At 50.0% G+C, this 19936-nt stretch overlaps 1 protein-coding gene across 8 annotated transcripts in view; it reads right to left on the reverse strand.

Moving 5' to 3' along the window:
* Positions 1-19936, reverse strand: part of Bcor (BCL6 corepressor) — a 122935-nt gene that overhangs the window by 17052 nt on the left and 85947 nt on the right. For 5 of the 8 annotated variants that reach the window (XM_021188247.1, XM_021188243.2, XM_021188246.2 and 2 more), the window contains exons 2-6: positions 7449-7573; positions 6053-6131; positions 2288-5131; positions 1586-1639; positions 912-1098 (exon numbers count right to left, since the gene is read on the reverse strand). In XM_021188247.1, the coding sequence (XP_021043906.1) occupies positions 912-1098; positions 1586-1639; positions 2288-5131; positions 6053-6131; positions 7449-7534 (3250 nt within the window). In that variant the 5' untranslated portion in view covers positions 7535-7573. The remainder of the gene's footprint in view (positions 1-911; positions 1099-1585; positions 1640-2287; positions 5132-6052; positions 6132-7448; positions 7574-19936) is intronic. The other 3 variants (XM_021188249.1, XM_021188248.2, XM_021188245.2) reach the window with 1 other exon arrangement.

Here is a 19936-nt window from a genome sequence, read left to right on the forward strand (position 1 = left end):
GAGGTAGTGAAGTAAAGACGCGCACCAAGAACTGCCAGGTGTGTGACACCTTCAAGGGCAACAACAGAGGGCTCTCAAGCACCCAACGCCACTGACTGGCTTGTCTAGGAGGCTTCTGCAACAGCTCTCCTCCATGTTTCCCCTGACATCCTAATTCGCCTTCCCTAACAAGGTTTCTGAAGGCCAGAGCAGGCCTCAAATCTTAGGCATGGACATTTGAGGAAACTAAAGACCTTCAAGAAGTGTTGCAGCAAACAAACACCCTTAAAACTCTCCAAAGCCCAGCCCAACAGAGGCATCGTTTAGACTGAAAGATCCCCAGAAAGGCGCTTACCTTCGCCCACATTAACTCCAGACCATAAACTACCATCGGTCTGGTAGGCAGATCCCATACCCCACTCTTGGGTTCTACTGATAACTTCCAATGACAACAAACTCAGCTAATACCTGTTGCCATCTTTCTGGTGCTTGGACCAACCTTTATCCTACCTCAACAAAACCTAGATAGAAAAAAGCTGAGTACTTTTCCCATTCCAGCGTAGACTGCCATGTGGGAGAGGTGCAATGCTAGAGAGTATCATTGTAGCTGCTTCAAAAAGAAAAAAGAAGGGATCCTTCCTTCTGCTACATTGTATTGGGCTGCCATTCACTTTGAGCCTGGTGTTTCTTTGCAATCGAAGACCAAGTCCTAGAAAAGAATCCCATAGAGGCCAGACTCCTGGCTGCCGCAAGCAGCCATCACTGCGGTAAAGGCCACAAAGCAGCCTCTTTCTCAGAGCAGTCCCCAACTGGACCTTGGGCCATTATCCACAAATCCCTCTTCCTCTCATCATCTCAGGCCTTGGAAGCAGGGTAGCACTGCTGCTCTCTCACCAATGTGATGCTACAGCCCAGCTGCTCAGGTTACTTACATCGCTCACTGTCATTCTGGTCGGCAATGGTCTCTTCCAGGGTGACTGACTTTGGCTTCTTTTCCTGATTTCCTTTCAACCTTTCCCAGTCTGCTGGGCTGAATTTGCACACCTCGGAGTCTTTGGTTGCTGGGTGGCTACCTTCTCTCTCTTTCATCTCCAACTCTGAGAAGCGCATCATTGCACGCTAGAAAGAAAACGGAGATGGAAAAAAAAAAAAACACAACGTCTTACCATAAAGGCTATTTCATGTGCCTTATACTATAAAGGAAAGTGTTTTCAAAGAAAAGCTTGCCCAAAGCCAACCACAATTTATGAGATACGACTCAGATATTTTAAAGTTTAACAGATAAAATTTAAGAGTGTCTATATGTGAGTAGTCACACATTCTTTATCCATAAAGTCGTGTATATAGAGATATAGACGCAATGTGTATGTATAGCCATACATACACGATTGCATAGAGACAGACATTCTCTTTTGAAGGTTATAAATAAAGTAAAACAAAGCCACAGCGCAAAGAAAAACAAAAGGAAAACACAACAGAAAAGAAACAAAATGTACAATGAACAAAGACGACCATGGCCCACAAACTTCCCTTTGTATATTTGGAAATGAAATTTAACTCAAAAGGTTTATGGAAGATTCTAGTAATAAAAATTTGAAGAACTGACCTCACAGTAAGCAGCGGGTAGACATAAAATACTGTCCTCTTGTAATCCTTCCATCTATGTAATTAAAATGGGCACTCAATGGATCATTTAGATAACTTCATCCATTTTTATCAGCATAAACCAATTTTTTTCTTAACAATTGCAAAACAATTTGGCTTTATTCATCTTTTAATTAAAAGTAAAATATCTTAAGGAAATTCCTATACAACATCTATCATAATTCACTAGCAAATTAAATACATACTCTATCCCTTTAAACGATAGTTTTTTCTTTCTTTTTGGTGAAAAGAATTGCACGATTCCCACAGACATGCGACTGCTACACATCTCCACCAAGTATCAAGTAAGGTATTCTAAGCAATGCTTCTAGTTATATTTGTTATCTTACAGGCAGAGACATCAAAGCAATTGCTAGGTAAACGTCATGCAGTCTTTAGACATCCTTCATAATAATTACAACTTGTTATCAGCATTCCAGTAGAGTTCTCATATAATCTACAGAATAGCTTAAAGTATCCAACACATGAACCTCCTACTACTGCCGTCCCCTTATTGAACACATTTCATACATTCCAATTATCATAAGTGTCATTAACCAAATCTGCCTGGTGCTCTGTCCTACCACGTTCCCCCAAATCCCCTTTGTACATTACAAAAACTGACAACTGATAAAGTTAGTGAGATTCGGGTGGGGGGGCTCACCTGCAATGCCCGCTGCTCTCTGCTGAGCTGACTGGAATCTGCATACAGTTCGGTGGTGACACACTTGAATCGGTCGCCCACATAACCTGCCGAGTTAGCAATTCTCTTTGCCAGCTTGGATGGTTTGGGTTTCAGAACTTTGCCATCGTTGGATTCGGCCTCATCAGTTCCTTCTTTGGTATAGGCGGGGGTGACATCCATGTTTGGAGGGGCACCGCCCACACAAAATGGTTTGGGATCCTCTTGGGTTTTACCAAAAGTCACAGCAGGGCCCTCGCTGCCCAGAGCTGTCTCCAAGAATGGAGTTGCTACCTGCACCCCCAGGTTCTCTTTGTTGGTTCCTGCTGCACCACTATCCTTGCCTAAGCTGAACACTGGCTGGCTCGAGGCCTGTTTGAAAGTGAAAGATTCGTGGAAGTCAGTGATTCGGCCCAGCTCCTCTCTGAGGGAGATGAATTCCCGGTGTTGTTGGATCACAGGGTCAGCTGAGGGCTTGGTGGCCTCTGTGTTCTGACCCACATTCTCGGCTACAAGGCCTGCTTTGGGTGCTCCTGCATCAGCTTTAGCGTCTGCTTCTTCTCGGAGAAGGTCTACATAGACTAGCTTGTCGCTTTTGACCCCAGTCTTTCCTTGATTCCAGCTAGAGTTTGGCTTCAGGTTCTTGTCAGTGGGGACTTCTGGATGCAGTTTGGCGCTGCTAGCTTCCAGCATCTCAGAAAACCGGCTACGGAGGGTTGGGTCCTCATAACGGGCTCGCTCATGGGAGCGGGACCGTCTCTCCGGCTTCTCCTCTTTTGTGATCTCAATGGGTGTGTGTGGGATTAACATGGGATGGACCATGCCCAGGCCCAGGGCATCTTGGTAGGTCACAAATTCTGGCCTGCTCGTGTGCAGCCCGTAGGGCAGGCCAGGCTTTGGGGCAAGGTGCCCAGGAAACAGACTGCCATTGGGTAACAAAACTGGGTGAGGATACACGGGTCCTTTGCCATGTAAAGAGAGGGGACTTAGAGCGATGCCTTCGGGTGCTGGGTAAGGGAGGTAACTCCTAGGGTAGGGAATTGGTGGGGACCTGAATGCTTCATTTGGAGATAGAAATATTGAGGTTGGCGGGAGGCCATTCTCACTCGCTTTGAAACTCGGTTCTGGGTTGCTGGCTTTGGTTCCCTTGCTGCTGGTGCTGCCACTATGCTTGGCAGGCGTGGATGGGGGCTGGCCCACATGCTGGATGACTGATGGCGTGGTATCCACAGAGCTCCTGCTGGTCTTGGTGCCATCTGCATTGGCATTGGGGGCTGGTGATGCAGAGGCTGGGCGTCCTGAGCTGGACACGGACCCTGAAACATTAGTGACCACAGCATCTGTGCCGCCCATGCGGGGACACGAGGAACTCCGCTGTTGCGGGATTGCCCAGTCCAAAGCCTTGTTTTTCAGCGACAGACTTTTGCCATTGTTCTCTTCATTAGGGCTTGGCCCTGGCACCACCCAGGATGAGGGAGCAGTGCTGATGATCTCTGATCTATAGATAGAACAGCCATTTCCTGGAGGAGATAGTGTTTCTTTTGGAATCTCACTTCCAGAGAGCACTAAGCCACTTGCAGCCCGACTGTGAACCAGGACTGTGGGAGCCATCTTTTTCATGTGGTCAGCTTTGGAAGTGTCTGCATCCACCACTTTAGAAGACAGGTCAAGTGGTTTGTCTGTGACATCTTTGGTAACGGTCTGCTTTTCCAACAGAGGTGGTGAGCCCCCATCTTTTCTTTCTTGAACCGTTGTCTTCCGGGTGTGCCCAGGCATGGATTGAGTACAATCTCCCCCATCTAGAGCCTTGGGGTACTTGCCATTGGACAGCCTGGATGTAGAGAACTCGCTATTGGCTGTCATGTATGGCTTCGTCAGGGTGACTGAGGGAGAGGTGGAGATCCTGGGATAGTGCTTATGGAATTCAGAGTAGGTCTCTGCAGTGGGCTGAGTTGGAAGGTGGACCCGGGCTGAGGGCCGAGGTGAAGGAGGCAAGAGGAGAGCTGTGTCCCCTGGCAGGCCACTATTGACTGCCTTGGCAGAGGTCACCCGGGACTGTTTACTGTTTTGGATGTGGGGGTAAGTGTGGGAATCAACTGGGTTCCCAGGGTTGACGCCCATCTTCCATGGGAGGCTTTTGTCTGAGCAGTGGACAAGAGGTGGAATGGCCGCAGAGGCTGAAGGTGTGGAGAGCCTCATGGGCGAAGCCAAGGAAGAGGGGATGTGAGGGTTGACATAGTGTGGGGGTGGCAGGTAGAGGAAACGTTCCCCACTGGTGCAGACAGGAGAATAGAGTGGCTGGGCCAAGCCGTAGGACTGCTGAGGTAGCAAGGCCTTGTACATATTCAGTGAATACTTATTTGGCGAATCGAGGAAAGGGTATATGGCTGGAGTGGCCCCCTCCATGTAAGGGTTGACCCAGGGCAGCCGCAGGTAACTAGCACCATTGATGTTGAGAGGGCTCTGTTTGTCACTGGCAGGCCTATCCAAACCCAAGTTTTCCGCTGCAGCTACAGCACTCTTTTGTACCCCAGGTGGTGTTTTGTATATAGCACTGAAGCCATTTGGGGGTTTTCCAGGGACAGCAGAAGCGTCCACTGTCTCGGGAGTATTCGGTTTGAATTGCATCTCTGGATTTCTTTCCGAAGAAAACCCAAGGCCACTGAGAGAGCTTGGGGTAGCCTCCCGACCTTTTTCTGAGCCCAATCCACACAAGCCAGAATAAACGATGTTTCCAGGGACCCGGAGCCCTTCCCGGATGAGGCCTGTGCGGTCCATGCTCAGTGCTGCCAGGCCATCGATCCGATGGGCTCCACTGGTGTCCACCTTTGTAAAAGAATAACACAAGTTACTTGGGACACCTGTCACAGTAGCAGCCCTGGTCCAGAAGAAAGACCACCCACTGGGTCACATGACATCACCCTTAACACCCCAACAGAAAAAGCTAAAGACAGCTTTGCTGTGCCCAGTGCTCCGCCTCCTCCCACATTCAAATCCTTCGGAAGCCTCATTTTTTTTTCATTTCTGTTCAACTGAAGATCTTACAAGCACTGAAGGATCCACTCAGACTAGAGACCAAAACATTAGTTTGCTCATCTGTGAGCAAACTCTACCATGCTGCAGCACAGAGAACACCAAATAAGACATTCTCTGCACTACTCTTCTGGGGTACAGGACACACAGTAACTCTGTGGAACCTGTCAGGTTGGATTGGGGAGAGGGGTATTCATTTCTTGGACACAGAAGGGTGTTATTTAACAGGACAAGAAACAGTTTTCCTCGAGACAGTGGGCATGAGGAACTTTCTAGCTTATCTTAGTTCTAAATCAATAAAGGGGCTTAGAGGGGGGTGTGGTCAAAGTATGGTTGCATCTTTTAATTTCCTTTCCCTGGTGCCTTAAAGGACAGTCCAGTGTTTCATATTTTACTGGCAAAGTAAAGTCTCAGGAACAACTTGGAGGCTAGAGAATTATCCAGCTCAGAGCATTAACGGGATAGATGGTTATAGAAGCCCTAGGCTTCCAAGTGACCAAGGAACAAGGGCTTATGAGGGCAGAGTATATTAAAAGCAATACACAGCCAGGCCTTGATGCCTCCCCCCCCCCACATTGTGTACATGAGTGAGCATGTGCACGCAAGCCAACACACACACACACACACACACTCCCTAACTACACACAAACTAATGCATAGTTGATTACAAATCACTGAGAGCCATCCTATCAAGAGAGGCCATTCATCCCTTACCACGTTGTGATTCAGGGGAGTCTCCTCCCTCAGCTCCAGCCTGGCTTTTGAAGCGTCGCCATCATTCATAGGAATTTTCCTATTTAAAAAAAGACACACCAATTTCATGAAAACATTTCTTGCTGAATCTATCTTTCATCTATCTCCCCGGACCAGACCAGTTTCTACTAATCTCATTCATTTTTTTGAACTGTTTTAACCCTCCATGCCATGACCTATAGTGAAAGTTGCTCCCAAATGGTGATTCAATATTACCCTGGCAGAACAAAGCAAAGGCAGGCCTTTCATGTGTGGGGACATGAATAACACATATGTCCCAGAGGTGGGCAAGCCAGAAATTAAGCACACTTCTCTCACGTGACCTTTTCTACAGAGGCCAAGTGCTGTCTTAGCTAACCCTTATGAGCTGTTCTGGAGGGCAGAAATTAAATAAAATGGCCATGGACCAAGCAGGCTAGAAGTCTACAGGCTAGCCCCTTCATCTACCCACATCTGCATTAACCCTGAGGGCAGGCTTTCAAAACTTTCCTTTCCCCAAACAAAGTTAGGGACCCCATCTATGAGGCTAGTTTCCATGGTGATAGTGAAGTTATATTTGCAGCCTTTATCAAAACAATGTGGAGCTGTGTGGGGATGTAGAATAGTATCAGAGACATGTCAGCTACTCCAGGCAGAAGGGGAAGCTGCACATCTGTGCCAGGCTGCTGTTGGCTGTCCTGGGACTTGTTATCAGAGAGCATTGATAAAGAAAGTGTTCCACGCCAACTTCCAAACCGGCAGGAAAACAGCACTGACGAACTGCAGGGGCAGGGTTTCACCAGTTCCCCCAAAGCTGCTTCAACCATCTCCTGTTCAGCTGTCGCTGCCCCAGTCCAACATCACGGATTAGAAAGCCTAACTGGGCTGTCCAGTGATCAGAATCCTGGCCAATAACAACACAGAAGGGCAGCAGAGGGCAACCTGAAACCTTGGGTCGGACCCAAGGAAAGGGTAGCCACCTCCTCATTTATTACTAAGCAAACTATTTGTTTTAAAAGCACATTGAATGCCGATCCACCTGGGCCCACACTCCTGACATTTAGAGTTAAAGCAGCATATAGATGGGGATTAATTCTCCTTCATAAATATGAAATAATAAATTAAGGACGAAAGCGCACTGAAAGGCCGCTTTAGGGGCTAATCTTTTAAAGGGCGGCAATGCTTCGCTGAACCAGGCTGCCTGTTCAAACTGTAAATCAAGGGCCACCAGCTAGGAGATCTCTCTTGTCTAGACCTTTTGGGCCCCTCTCTGGCTGTGAGGAGATGAGGGGGGCTTGGGCATGCACGGGCTCTGCTCAAGAGTGTGGGGGAGAAGACCCGTTCTCCCTCACCAGGCCTGGCCCTGGAGACTATTCACCTGTCTTCACTTGTTCCACACATGCGGACCCTCTCGCTGTTCATCCAGCTGTGAACGTTCCCATACAGAGGGGTTGCAGAAAGCATGTCGCCCCTTGGATGGCAGCTTGGCTTCAAGCGTCTAGTCTGTTTAAAAAAAGAAAGGGAGGGGTCCCCGTGAGGTTAGGTGAAGGAGAGAGGCACTAAGAAAGCAGAGCCTCTTTCACGGTAATTCATACACGACGTAGCCTGGGCCTGAAAGACTGTCTACCAATGTCCAGGAACCAAGAACACACCTGTCCCACAGTGATGGAGGAGATCAGACTCAAGCTAACAGGAAGACACCCATCCTAGTCACAGGTCTGGGCCTGCCCACCCTTTTGCCAGAGAAAGAAGCCATATTTGAGGAGGGACCAAAAAGACACAGGTTGCTAGATCACTGGCACACTCATCTCTCTTGGGGTGGTAGAGGCAGGAACAGTGAGGTGGTGGTGACAGCAGGTTTGGGACGGCTGAATTTCCAAGCTGTCCTGTGCCCAACCCGAAAGCTGGAGGGTGAACAAGAGAGTCCAGTGGGCTGGTGAACCTCTCTACTGGAGCCCTGGATTAGATTAAGCACCTAACAGGGGTGGTTTTGCCTGGGAGCTGCAGGGGGAGGCGGCTGAGTAATTCAATGACTGCCTGCTCGCTGGGGACAAGAAATCATTAGCGCATAAGTCTCTGCAGCCAGGGCTGACGCTGATGGGCTCCGAGCCACTGGCACACAGGGAACAGGCAAAAGCCACCCATTTTCCACCTCGTGGGAGGGGGAGGGTGCGAAGGGGCCCAGACCACCTCCCCCACTTACCTTCTCAGCCCACCGCCCCTACCCACACCACATTCTAGTTTGCTGCATGAGTGAAGGGTCAGGACAAGCTGCATTTTATTAACAGGATTATCACGGCGCGTGATTTATCCTCGTGCAGGATTTTAATTGCTCTTTGGAGGTTGAGCCGTTTCTTTTGACTGCGCTTCAGCCCATATCCTGCTGTTAAATGCTGGGTTAATAAGTAGGGGAGCCTTTAATGCCTGGGACCGATGGCCCTGGGCAATTCCCTGCTCACAAACACATCTCAGTTTCCCTTCTCCAGGACAGGCCACGGCATTTTTCCACGGGACCCAAATCCGAGTGTGAAATAATTGGTGTGCAGATAGATCATCAGGGGAACTTTTCTTTCTCCTCCCTCACACACCCACCCACACAGTTTCCGAAAGCCCAAATGTTCCCTTAAGTCGACACATTTCCTTTGTTAGCAGGAGAAAATATGCAAATGCTTGCTTTTACACTTTAGCACACGAGAAGCAGACTGCCAGGTCGGTTGGGTGGAGGCACCCCGTCCAGGGACTCTTCTGCCAGGGACTGGGGTGGGGGTGGGGAAGGCTTGGGAGGCCTGAATCCAGAAGCTCAGCTATGCTCCTTTCTTTGTCCTAAGTAGGCCTTTTGTCCACCAGCAACCCCCACCGGCCCCTAACCATAGAACAACACGCACCAACACACCACGCACAGTTAGAGCTCAACAATGAAGCAGGGAGGGGAGGGCCCTGAAGAGGCTGGAATTCCTGAAGGCATCATGGGAATGGACTTTGGTGAAGCTGGTTTCCTGGGAAGGGTCTCTTTCTTCAGACGGGGGAACTCCAAATGGCCTAGCCATGGTGCATGGAGCGTGGGGTGCCGGGGAAGGCTGTGTGGGAGCTAGTCACTGTGCCCCCACCCCTTTCGATGTACAAAATAAGCAAGGAATGTCACGTCACTGGGACTGGAAAGATTCAAGACTCAATCCATCAAGTGTCCCCTTCCTGAGCATCTCCTGGTCACTCGGACAACAAAGGGACTACATCGCAGGCAGACTGATCGAGTAGAGCACTGCTCCTTGGCGCAGGGGTCCTGGACAGCAAGCCACTGCAGGGACCAGATCACACCCTCATGGAGCCCTGTGAAGTGCAGAGACCCCACTGGGGACAGGAGGACTCCACAATCAATCCACCCAGGAAAAAGGGTCAGAAGAACGCGCCTGAGAGAAGTCAAATCTCCATGGTCCAGTTCCTCAGTCTTGAAACCCAGCTACCTCCTACATAGAGCATGCCACCAGGGACCCTCAAGGACAATCAGAATCAGCTTAGGGAAGGCCTGACCGCTTCCCCACGAAAGCCCAGTAGTATCTTCAGTTCTTTTTTTTTTTCCCAGAAAAGGCCACCGGGACTGTGAGGCACTGGGGACAGCCTGGAGAACTGAAACTTTAACCCCTCTCTGGGGTCCACTCATCACTTTTTTCAATATTATTGTCACAGATAAATAACACTAGCCATCAGAATGAAGTGTCACAGACACAGGAACAGACTGAGAGTTAAGGCCTGGAGTGCAGTTCATTCTCTTCTGTGTATGGTTTCGGGGAGCAGGCTAAGCCAGGCGTTGCACTGGGGACTGCACACACTTGTGCACGAGTGCTTGTGCACACTCGTGAACCCACACTTAAAATCTTTAGCTGCCCCGTGAACTTTTTTTGAACTGTTTAAAAGTGGAGGTCTGTTGAACGAACAGTGGCGCCACCACCAGCCATAATTTCATTGCAACAAGCTAAGGACTTTTAACTCTTCAGGTGCCTGGCAAGCAATCAAAATAGAAAGGGTCAATGACTGTGGGCCTTGCTAGGCGGGAGGTCCTCCTCTAAGGTGACAAACAAGGGCAGTCCAAGAGCCCAAAGTGTCCTGTTGCCATTCAGCCATGGAGGAGCAGGGAGCACCATCACCCAAACTCCTGGGTGGAAAAACAAAGAGAGACCAAACAGCAGAAGAGAAGAACGGGTCAGTCCATCCAGTTTCTAGAAAGTCCTAGTAAAGTAGCCGGACTTTTCTCTCTAAAGCAAAGTGCTTCAGGGGTGACTTTGCTGACCCTTGGCTGTGGGAAATGGTGGCTGGAATACGGAGTGCCTCAAGGCACTTACTTGGCTGCTATATAGAAAGGAAGAGGCTCACTCTTTGCCCCTTCTTCCACATGCAGGCTATGTTTGCCTCTAGAAGTGCCAAGATGTGGGACGTCACTCATGAGAAAGCATGTCACTCGCAAGCACCAGCCTGTTCTGAGGGCTTTAACCTTGCTCTGGGTTTTAACCCTTTCTGCCAGCCCTGGAGAGAAAACCAAGGATAAGAAAGGAAATGCAAAGAAAAGGTGGCTCAGAGGCGAGCCAGGCAGGGATGGCTGTCTGAGTCTTATGGAATAGGTCGATTGCTAAGTGCGGTATCTGCCTGCTGGAACTGAGGTCTGGGAGAGCCTATATGTGGCAGGCACGCATGGTATGTGGCTGCAGTCCTTAGAACTTACTGTGTTTAACAGAGAGCCCGGGGAGTCACCTGAACAGACTTTGAGCAATCATTTGCTCCTGAGCCAAAGGTTGTGGCTAGAGTACCCATGCTTGGCCTGAGCAGGACCAAGATTAGGTGCTGTCCCTCCAACCCAGGCATCTCTAAAAAGGAGCCCAACTGCTTCAGGTTCTGAAAAGACATGAGGCGACCCCCCAAGGTGTACCTATTAACACCAGTTAGTGGATCCCTGCCGCAGTGAAGGCAGTGGCAACACTAGGCTCAACTGTCTCTGTTGTCCCCACTGCCACCGGTGACACCTGCACCCACAATAGGAAAAGTATTGCTCCCAGAGACTAGGAAGACACGAAACCTCTCAAACACTGGCAGTCCCTTCTTTGGGACTAAGGTCTTTCCCTAGGTCCTTCCGGCCACTACCCTACAGGCAGTTATGTGGGCAGCAGCCAAAGATTGGACAGGTCTGTCTGTAGCACTGCACCCAACAATAGGAAGCTTAGGTGGCACATGGGCCCGGTCCCATTCAGTGTGCTGGGTGAGATCCTGAGGAAAGAAAGAAGCCTGTCCGTTCTCTTTGGCTCTCACCCTCACCCACCCTGTGTCCCTGGGCAGGTGGCCGAATCTCTCCAACCTTGGTCCCCCTCTGTAAATATTTGGCCCTGTGTTTCCTAGAGGCTTTGGCTGCACTATGGACTTGAGTTTTGCCTGGCAAGAGCTGGAGCTGGTTAACCCCCGCATCCAACAGCATCTGACTCCACTAAACACGCTGTTCAGAATGGTGACACAGCCTCCTATCTATCATGGGTGGGGAGCTGAGGAAGGAGATAGAGAGGGGCCAGACCAGGATGGGGAGACACAACTGGTGTGGATTTCACCCAAGCCCAAAGCTAGCGCCAGCCCTTCCTGGGGTTGCTCCAAACACAGACTGAGTCACAGCAGCACACTCTGGGTGTCAAGGAAGGGAGGGGGAAGACGTTCCTATTTTAGAATGTTGGGGGGAGGGCCTATGTGGGGGTGCGAAATGAAAAGAAAATGCTTTCCCGGATGTGCGATGCAGGGCCGGCCCTCCTGGGCTGCTTTCCCAGATGAGTAAGGGACCCTCAAATTGCTCCCAGGTCCTGAGCCATTTAGCATCTATCTGAGGTGTGGGGTTAGAGGTGTGTGAGCCAGGCTACCCAGGTGCACACTCCAAACCACAACCACTGGCTCTGTGGGTGTCACCACCCACAACCCCAAATTTTACATTAGTAAAAGACTAAAGTCAGGGAGGGGGGGCGGGGCGGAGGAGACAGACAACGGCCATGCTCACACAGACCTGATCTTCCCATCATACAGAACCTTTCTAGTTTCTTCCTGAAGCTCCAGGGTCACGGCAGAGAGCCATCAGGATAGGGAATAAACTTGACCCTCAGTGGCAGAGGAGGGAGAAAGGAGGAGGGGCGGCCCCTCTCCTCGCCTCTGCAGAGCCTGATGTGACAAGTCTGCAACAAAGGGATTGTCTTTCCCAGTGCTTGCTCGCTCCTTGCTCAGAGCTCACTAGCCCCTTCTGCCCCTCCTCACAGCTCCCTGCCAAGGTCCCAGCAGGAAGAGGTGGCAGTACTAGCCAGAAACCCCCTCAGGCCTTCCAGAAACTGCCAGTTCTCCCCTTGGGCAGCTACCCTCTCCAAAGACCCTAGTTAACCCCTGGGAGCCTGTGTTCTCACGGGAACTTCCAGAGTTCCACTGCGGGAGCCTTCACTACTCCTTTGGTCTTCATCATCAAATTTCAAACAAAAATAAACTTTTGAGTGGGTTCAGGCGGAATTTGAGCCCTTAAGGGACATGCTCCCGAGCCCACCGGTAGAGTTAGGACTGCAAACCCTTCCTACCTTCACTGTGAGCTTCCTTTGGTCAGACTGGAGGGTTGTTCCTCTGGACCCTCTCCTAAGATGAGAGCTGAGTATAGGACAGGCATGGAGCCCTGGGTAGGGTAGGCCCAAGAGTCTACTAAAAGTGGGTTGCTGGGCATCCATCCTCTACCCGAGGCAGAACCCCAGCTATGGGGATCAGATTTACCACCGCTCCCAACCCAAGGACAGGGATGGCTATTTCCCTCCTCCCTTCTACAGAAATGGCCAGAGACTGACTCCCTGCCTTTTGTTCTTTCCGATTCCATCGGGCTGCGCCAGATAAACTAGTCAGTGAACTCTATCTGCATCCAAAGCGCACTGGGGTGAATTTGGAAGCAAGAGGTCCTTGAAAAGGAGGTGGACCCAGCACCAGCACCCAGAACCTAGGAAGAAAGCCAGCACTCCTTTTCACATCCCATCCCCCCTCCACCACCCCACCCCCACCTAACACTTGGTCTAGCCCAACAGAGTTCTGTCCCCCACTGGGGAATCCACACAACCTAGAGAGGAATCTTTAAAAAATGCCCCATGTCAATCAAGGACATAGTACTACTGGGCTAAATAGCGGAGTACTTAGTTTCCACTAAGGCTTTGTATAAACTAAACACATTTGCTACAGAAAGTAACAAGTTATACAAAAGGCTATCCTTATGAAGCACAAAGGAACTTTTTAAGAAGTAAGGCGCAAAATGCAAGGGTCCTGAAATCTGCATGCACGCTTAGTGTTGACTGTGCAGAGCCTTGACGTCCTGGGAAGGCTAGGGGGCTGGGGTGGGCAGGAGAGCGAGATGCATGGTCTTTACAAAGAACAATAAGAATTCCATGTCTGCTACTCAGCCTTGGAACTCAAAGCACCCCAAAACAAAGCCATATAGATGGGGACCCACGAATTTTTGTGGCTGTTCAGAGCTTAATTACTCTTTCTTGATCCATGGGACTAGACATGACACCGCCAAGGTTAAAATGCCCCAACAGCGCCGAGCAGATGTGAGCGAGCTGGCAGACGCGCAAATGAGGCCTGCCTGAGAGCGCGATACCAAGTGACTAATACATTGCATATCGTTGAAAGAAAATTATTTTTCTCTAATTTGCATTTGCTTGGGGGGAAAAAAAGCCAACAGAGTCTCTCCTTACAAGCATGAGTCTAATCCTGGAAATACAGCCCGGCTGCTTTAAGGGAGCTGGAAGGAAGGAAAGACTGCCAGTGTTTTGGCGTTGCGGGCTTGTTTATCTTTCCGCCTTTCCTCCAAGGCGAAACTCGTTTTGCAAGCAACATTCCTACAGAAAATGGCACACGTCATAAAAAGAGACCAATTTATAGAACTGGCACCGAAGTTCATGTATCACTCCAGAAGCATCTCCCAGCTCCCCGAGGGGAATATGTAGAAAGAAGTCCTACCTAGGGGGTGGCCAGTTTCTAGATTCAGACAGCCTGTCCACACAAGGGCCAAAGTAACCCAGAAGGCGAGATTGTAGAATTAAGTCAGACTGAAAAGGTTTTCCATATCCCGGGGACAGCCTTTCTATATCCTGGGAAGGCTTCTTTCCACCTCGGGATTCCTGTGACCCTTTACTCCCAGCTTGCCCCAGGCCACCCAAGAGACTGACCCAAGTTCTTGACATCTATGCATCCTATGCGATGCATCGCCAGGTTTGGACAGAGTGCTGGTCCTCACCATCACCTTTCTCTCCTGCTCTCCTATCATAGCACCCTAGTGCCCAGTGGGTGGTTGCCTCTTCCACCAGGCCTTTGGAGGCTGTAGCTGAAGGCCGTTGTGCTCTGCCAAGGGAAGGTTATGAGACCGCATGGCTCCAAGTTAACCTGCACCCCTTGCCCGGAAAATGCAAACGCCTTTGGATCCTGAACCCACACACTTGCATTTCCATCCTGAAGAACAGTGCCCAGAACACAGCCGCGCCTGTCTCTAACTTATCTGAATAGAGCCATTGCAGAGGAAGACCAGCCTCTACAGCCTCTGGGATCCCCAGAAAGCCTTCAGTTAATTCTTCCCAATAAGCTTTACTTGGGGCTGCTGGTTGTTTTCCCAAATCTTGCAAACTCTGCCACAAGCAGCTGAGGACCCAGGTTCATGGATCTTGGCCAACCCCCTCTAGACAGTGACACTCCGGGGCCCCACCCCCGCCTTCTCCAGACACCTCTGTCTAACAAGATCCCTAAGCCACAACATATATACCGTCCCACACCCCTACCCCACCCTTTGGGCAGTCCTTAAGGTGCGTGCTGGGGATGTGACTGGCGACGGGATGTGACCCAGCTTTCGCTCATCCGAAAGCGCCAGCCACAAAGTGGTGGCCACCTCTGCAGCTCCTCCACGGGGCCTGCCTGCATAGTGCGCGCTTTGTGTGAGTGCTGAGGAGGCGCTGCGCGGCTCGCGCGCCAACAGCTGTCACATTATTTGCACTCGCTGTAAACAGCCTTCACATTCCCCCCTTACCACATAGTTAAAGCCAGACTAACAATCCACAGTTAGAGATCAAACCAACAACAGCAGCATTGTGTCTGCCTTTGCCTTCGCACCAAGACCAGCAGCTGGCAGCTTTCTCCGGAACAAGGGACCCTGGCTCCCCCACCCCACCCCACCCCTCCGGGCTCTAGCCAAGGCCAGCCAAGGAAGCGTGCGTTTCTCGGTGCAGTTTGTTAAGCCCAGGAGCACCGCCATTTCGCAGTGATTTCGCTGTGGTTTATCAGCCCTCTCCCAGAGTTTGTGCCTCTGGTAGAGTCTGGAGAAGCTGGATGGGAAGAGATGGCTGCTCACACTACTTGGCCACTGGACCAAGTGGGTAGGCTGGGGCTGTGATAGGGAGGCCTGCAGCCCCTGAGGTTGTCACAGAGGCTGGGCATGTCTGCAGTTCTGTGCAGGGCCACAGAGGTCCGCCTCTGGTCTTTCAGAAATTGCCCAACTCATTGAATACTTACTGGTCGCCCCACTGATCAAAATGTCTCCTTTATGATTTTTGGTTAAGTTGAACATTTCCATAATCGTCATTATTAGCGCAAATTACACGCCTAATCGGTCCTTAAATAGATTTTAATTAAATAATCATACAAGGCTCATTTTATGACTTAAGAAAGGCATTACTTTTCGTTAGAAACTTTCCACCAGGATATAGAGTAACGACAGACAAATACTCATTCTTTGAAGATCACTAAGAACCAAGGGGCAGAGGAGCCAAGAATAGACCGGTTTTCCTTTCACGTCGACTAAAGGCGCAGACACAGTCTAGAAGCCCAAACACGTTCCTAGGATAGGAAGGGAGCTCTCTCCTCAGTACTATTGGCTCCTTGTTGGCCAGTAGAAATAGACTGCCTGTCCATCGGGAGATCTCTAGTGGGTTTGTAGGCCACTTTCCCCCACCCCCACCCATCTTCCACCCAGGCACTGTGGAAAGCGGGCAGTCTGGGCTTGTTAAATGCTGTGTAAAATGCTGTTAATAAAATAATAAATACAAAGGAAGGAGACTGCTGGGTCCATGGATGTTTTGACTGGAAATGCCTTGGCACTTGTCATGTGTTTATGGGAGGGCAGACAACTCCAAGGATTTACATAGTTTGAACACTTTTGTACTTCATTTATCCTTTCCTAAAAATGACGTAGGTCTCGAGCTATTTCAAGTTTGCATTTGTACAGAACTGTGAAATGCCTAGGAGTTTCTCCAATTAAATCAAGTTTTTTTTTTTTTTTTTTTAAATCAGACTCAAAGCTGGAACACACTCTTGCAGTCTCCACCCTCAGCCTCTCCGAGGCTGGAGAAAACAAACAGACCCTCCAAAACAATCTTGGGTCCTCGAGCTGCGCACCTCTGCCCCCTCCTGAGGGGGCCCCCTTCAAAGGATACAGGGCCTTCAGATTCCAGGCAGCTGGGCTCCACGCTGCAGCCACCACCAGTCAGGAGCACCCTGCCCATATACTACCTCTAAACTAGCGAGCTAAAACGGGGTGGGGGTGGGGGAGGTGCTGGCCTGGTAAAACCCACTGCTCCACTGCTCACAAACCAACGTCAGCAAAGGCTGCTAGGCTTTCTTCAGAGGGACCAGAGATTCATGCCTACTGAAGCTCTTTCAGCACAAAGGGAAAGAAGGGAAGAGGGGGGAGGGAAAGCTCCTGTTTCAGAGCAGGCATCCCCTGAGAGTCAAGAACCAAATGTAGCTTCAATCAAAAGCTGACTTCCCCTCTGGGAGTCGAAGAGGGAACCTGATCACAGTAGCTTACTACCGGCCTGGATCCATACAGGTCTGGTTTTCTTCTCGTGCTAGTAATTTCTTTTAAATACATATCGATATAAAAGAAGCAATCTCTGGCTGACTTTATTGAAAAACCACAGCGAGCCTTCATAACATCCGGGCCTAATCCCTATCGTGCCACAGCACCTCTGGCTGCTGTAGCAGCCATTCCTGCACCTCTTCCAGCTAGGTCCTCTCCAGCAGCTCCGGTCCCCTCCCCTGAATTAATGACTGGAAAACGTGCCAAACGGCACCTAGATACCAGTTCTGGAATCAATTCCGACCCATATAATGATCCCACTTAAGAGGGGGAAAAATCCAAGTCGTTGCATATGGAATCCCTTAAAGGCATAAGGCAAAGAACGCTAAACAAAGAGAGGAGCCCCTATTGGCCTAACCAGAGGAATGTCCCTGGAGGGGGCAGCTAACCTGCATGTATCCTTGGTCCCTGGCACACTGGAGAGCTAAGGAGCAACTTATAGAAACATGACCAGTCATTCAGGACAATTATTAACCCTCTAGGCCTACTATGTGCCAAACAGTGTCTTTGATCCTAAAGGTAGATAATTATTCCCAGTCATACAAATGAAGAAACATACTGAGGCTCAGAGGCCATAAATAACTTGCCCCCAAGGTCACACAGCTAGTAAAAATGGGCCATGGTCAAACTCAGTCCTGGAGTTGCGGAGAGGAGCCAATTATTGGCCTAATTGTGTCACTTGAAATCCCCATTTTCACATATTGTCTTCACCTCAGGTAAGTGCAGAAGGCATCCTAAGGCTTTGTGTGTCAACTGCAAGGTAAAGAGCCAGCCCAGGAAACTTATGTAATTCATCCAGGAGGAGCCCAGAGCCCAGTTCCCCCTAAACATCAGCCATCTCTAAGGCCACTGAAATTTGAGATTTCACAATCTCCCCCTACATCCTACAAATCTCTCACAATGAGATGCCCTGGTTGGAGGGCCAAGCATCAGTAGTAGGTGGCCTGGCCTCTCTGTTCTCAGGGGAAATGCTGACTGCTGGACTGGCCCTATGGTTGAGATGGCCACCCTAGACTTGTCACATAATACAATTGACTATCTAGATTAAGCGAAAGGCCTATGGAAGGGAATCCTACATCTGTCTACATCCCCTAAAGCCCCAAGAGGAAACCCTAAGGACCAGGTGGGAGAGAGAGTATCAGCCAAGTGACTTCTAAATCAGGCCCCTTTGGGCAGCCCAACATCCCTACCAAAAGCCAACCACCAAGGCAAGCTGGAAGCCTTTACTTTCCCCAACCAGGATATGGCCTAAAGATCCTCTCCCCACTTCCTCCCCATCTCTAGGCCTACCCCAGGCTTTCATTTCCTTTAGGAACTTGCAAATCAAAGATTTACTAATCTTCACCTTTTCCTAGTGAGGACTGGATCAGGCACCAGACATCCGGTCACCCCTGCCAGCCTCTGCAGAGCCACCACGAGAGAGAGGGTCCAGGTGGACAGAAGGAGAGCACACTCGCTCAGTTCACCCCACCCCCACTCCGAGTGGCCATGCGGTACAGCTGACCTGGCTCCCAGCCAGGCCTCCAGCGAGTGGCTTTCTTTCTCTTTTTAAAACTTTCCAGCCTTGGCTAGCCAGATGAGTTTCCAGCTCCTGCCTGGCCTGGCTCGGAACTGGCCTAGCATGCCAGAATTTCTAGAGGCGACCCCCTGACCCTGGCACTAGGCAGGCCTGAAGCTCCGACAGACACTCTCTCTCCCACTCCAATCCAATTCACCCATCCCCCTCACCTTCAACATGGGCCACCTGGAGTCTGCGGCTTCCCGAGCAATTGCCATCCAGCCGAGCCTGTGACCTTAGCTTCCATCATGAGACAACTGACCACAGTCCCATCCGTGGGGACCCACCAGGCCTCACCAAGTTGGAGGGGGTACTTAGCCTCTAACACCTTCATGTCCACCACAAGGTCTCTTGCTCTAGAGGGGGGAGGGGAAGGAGCAAGGCGGGAACAGAGAAGGGCTCCCCCCCCCACCTCCACGCTTCCTTTCTCTCTTTAGATTTTGGTGTCCCTGGCACCATAGCGAAGGCACCATAGAATCAAAAGAATAGAAATTTGGGGTGGGAGTGCCGAAAAGGGTGCAGGAAGCCCCCCGTAACCCTATAAACCTCCCCTCTCCCTTATAGTTACCGTTAGCATTAAAAGACCTAGGACCTTCACTGCAACTGTACCTTCTTACAACTTTCTCCTAAACTCGACCCCTTTCCCACATTTTGAAATCTCAAGGCAAAGCTATCCGGGAAAGTTGTAAATTGCCCCCCAAGCTCCGTTAGCCTCTTACACGTTCTGCCCCTGACAACCTAACCTGACTCACCTCCCTCCCCCAATAGTTCCCCTGGTTTGCACCTAGACAATAAATTTAGTTTAATTTAGCTTCCGGTCTTTAATTTTAGCAGGTCTCCTTTTTGCATGCAAATCAATATGGCAATTACCATCTAAAAGCTCGCCCAGCCCCGGGTCAATGTAAATTGATCATTGTCCGCCTTCCACAAAATAACACCGGGAGTCTGTGGTGCATAATGAGATTATACTGGAAACTGTCTTTTAGATCACAAATTATATTTTATGCTGTGAGGATCTTCTCGGAGTGGACTTCTCCATTTGTCTAATCGTGGGGAGCCCAGCCTGTGTGGGTGCTTGGCAGTGATACTTGATCTCTGAAAAAAAAAAAAAATGGGGCCATACCACACGAATATGGATTGAGGACACGCAAAACTGAGCGCCAGTCAGCCCAGATTGGGAACCTTCAGAAATACCCGGGAAGAGCACAAAAACTGCTACCCCACAAAATATACATGTCCCCTCTTGAGGGACATGTTGGGGATCTGTTAAGAAGGTACATACCTTAGGCCAAGTGCCCAGGGATAAGCTCTGCTGGGCTACTACTGAGATGGTACAGGACTTCCTGGGCTTGCTTATTTGGATTTTCCCAGACCTACCACCTATGGCTCAGCAGGAAGACTAACTCTGGAGAGAGAGAGAGAGAGA

Source organism: Mus pahari, chromosome X (assembly GCF_900095145.1).
Source record: "Mus pahari chromosome X, PAHARI_EIJ_v1.1, whole genome shotgun sequence".
Taxonomy (NCBI): domain Eukaryota; kingdom Metazoa; phylum Chordata; class Mammalia; order Rodentia; family Muridae; genus Mus; species Mus pahari.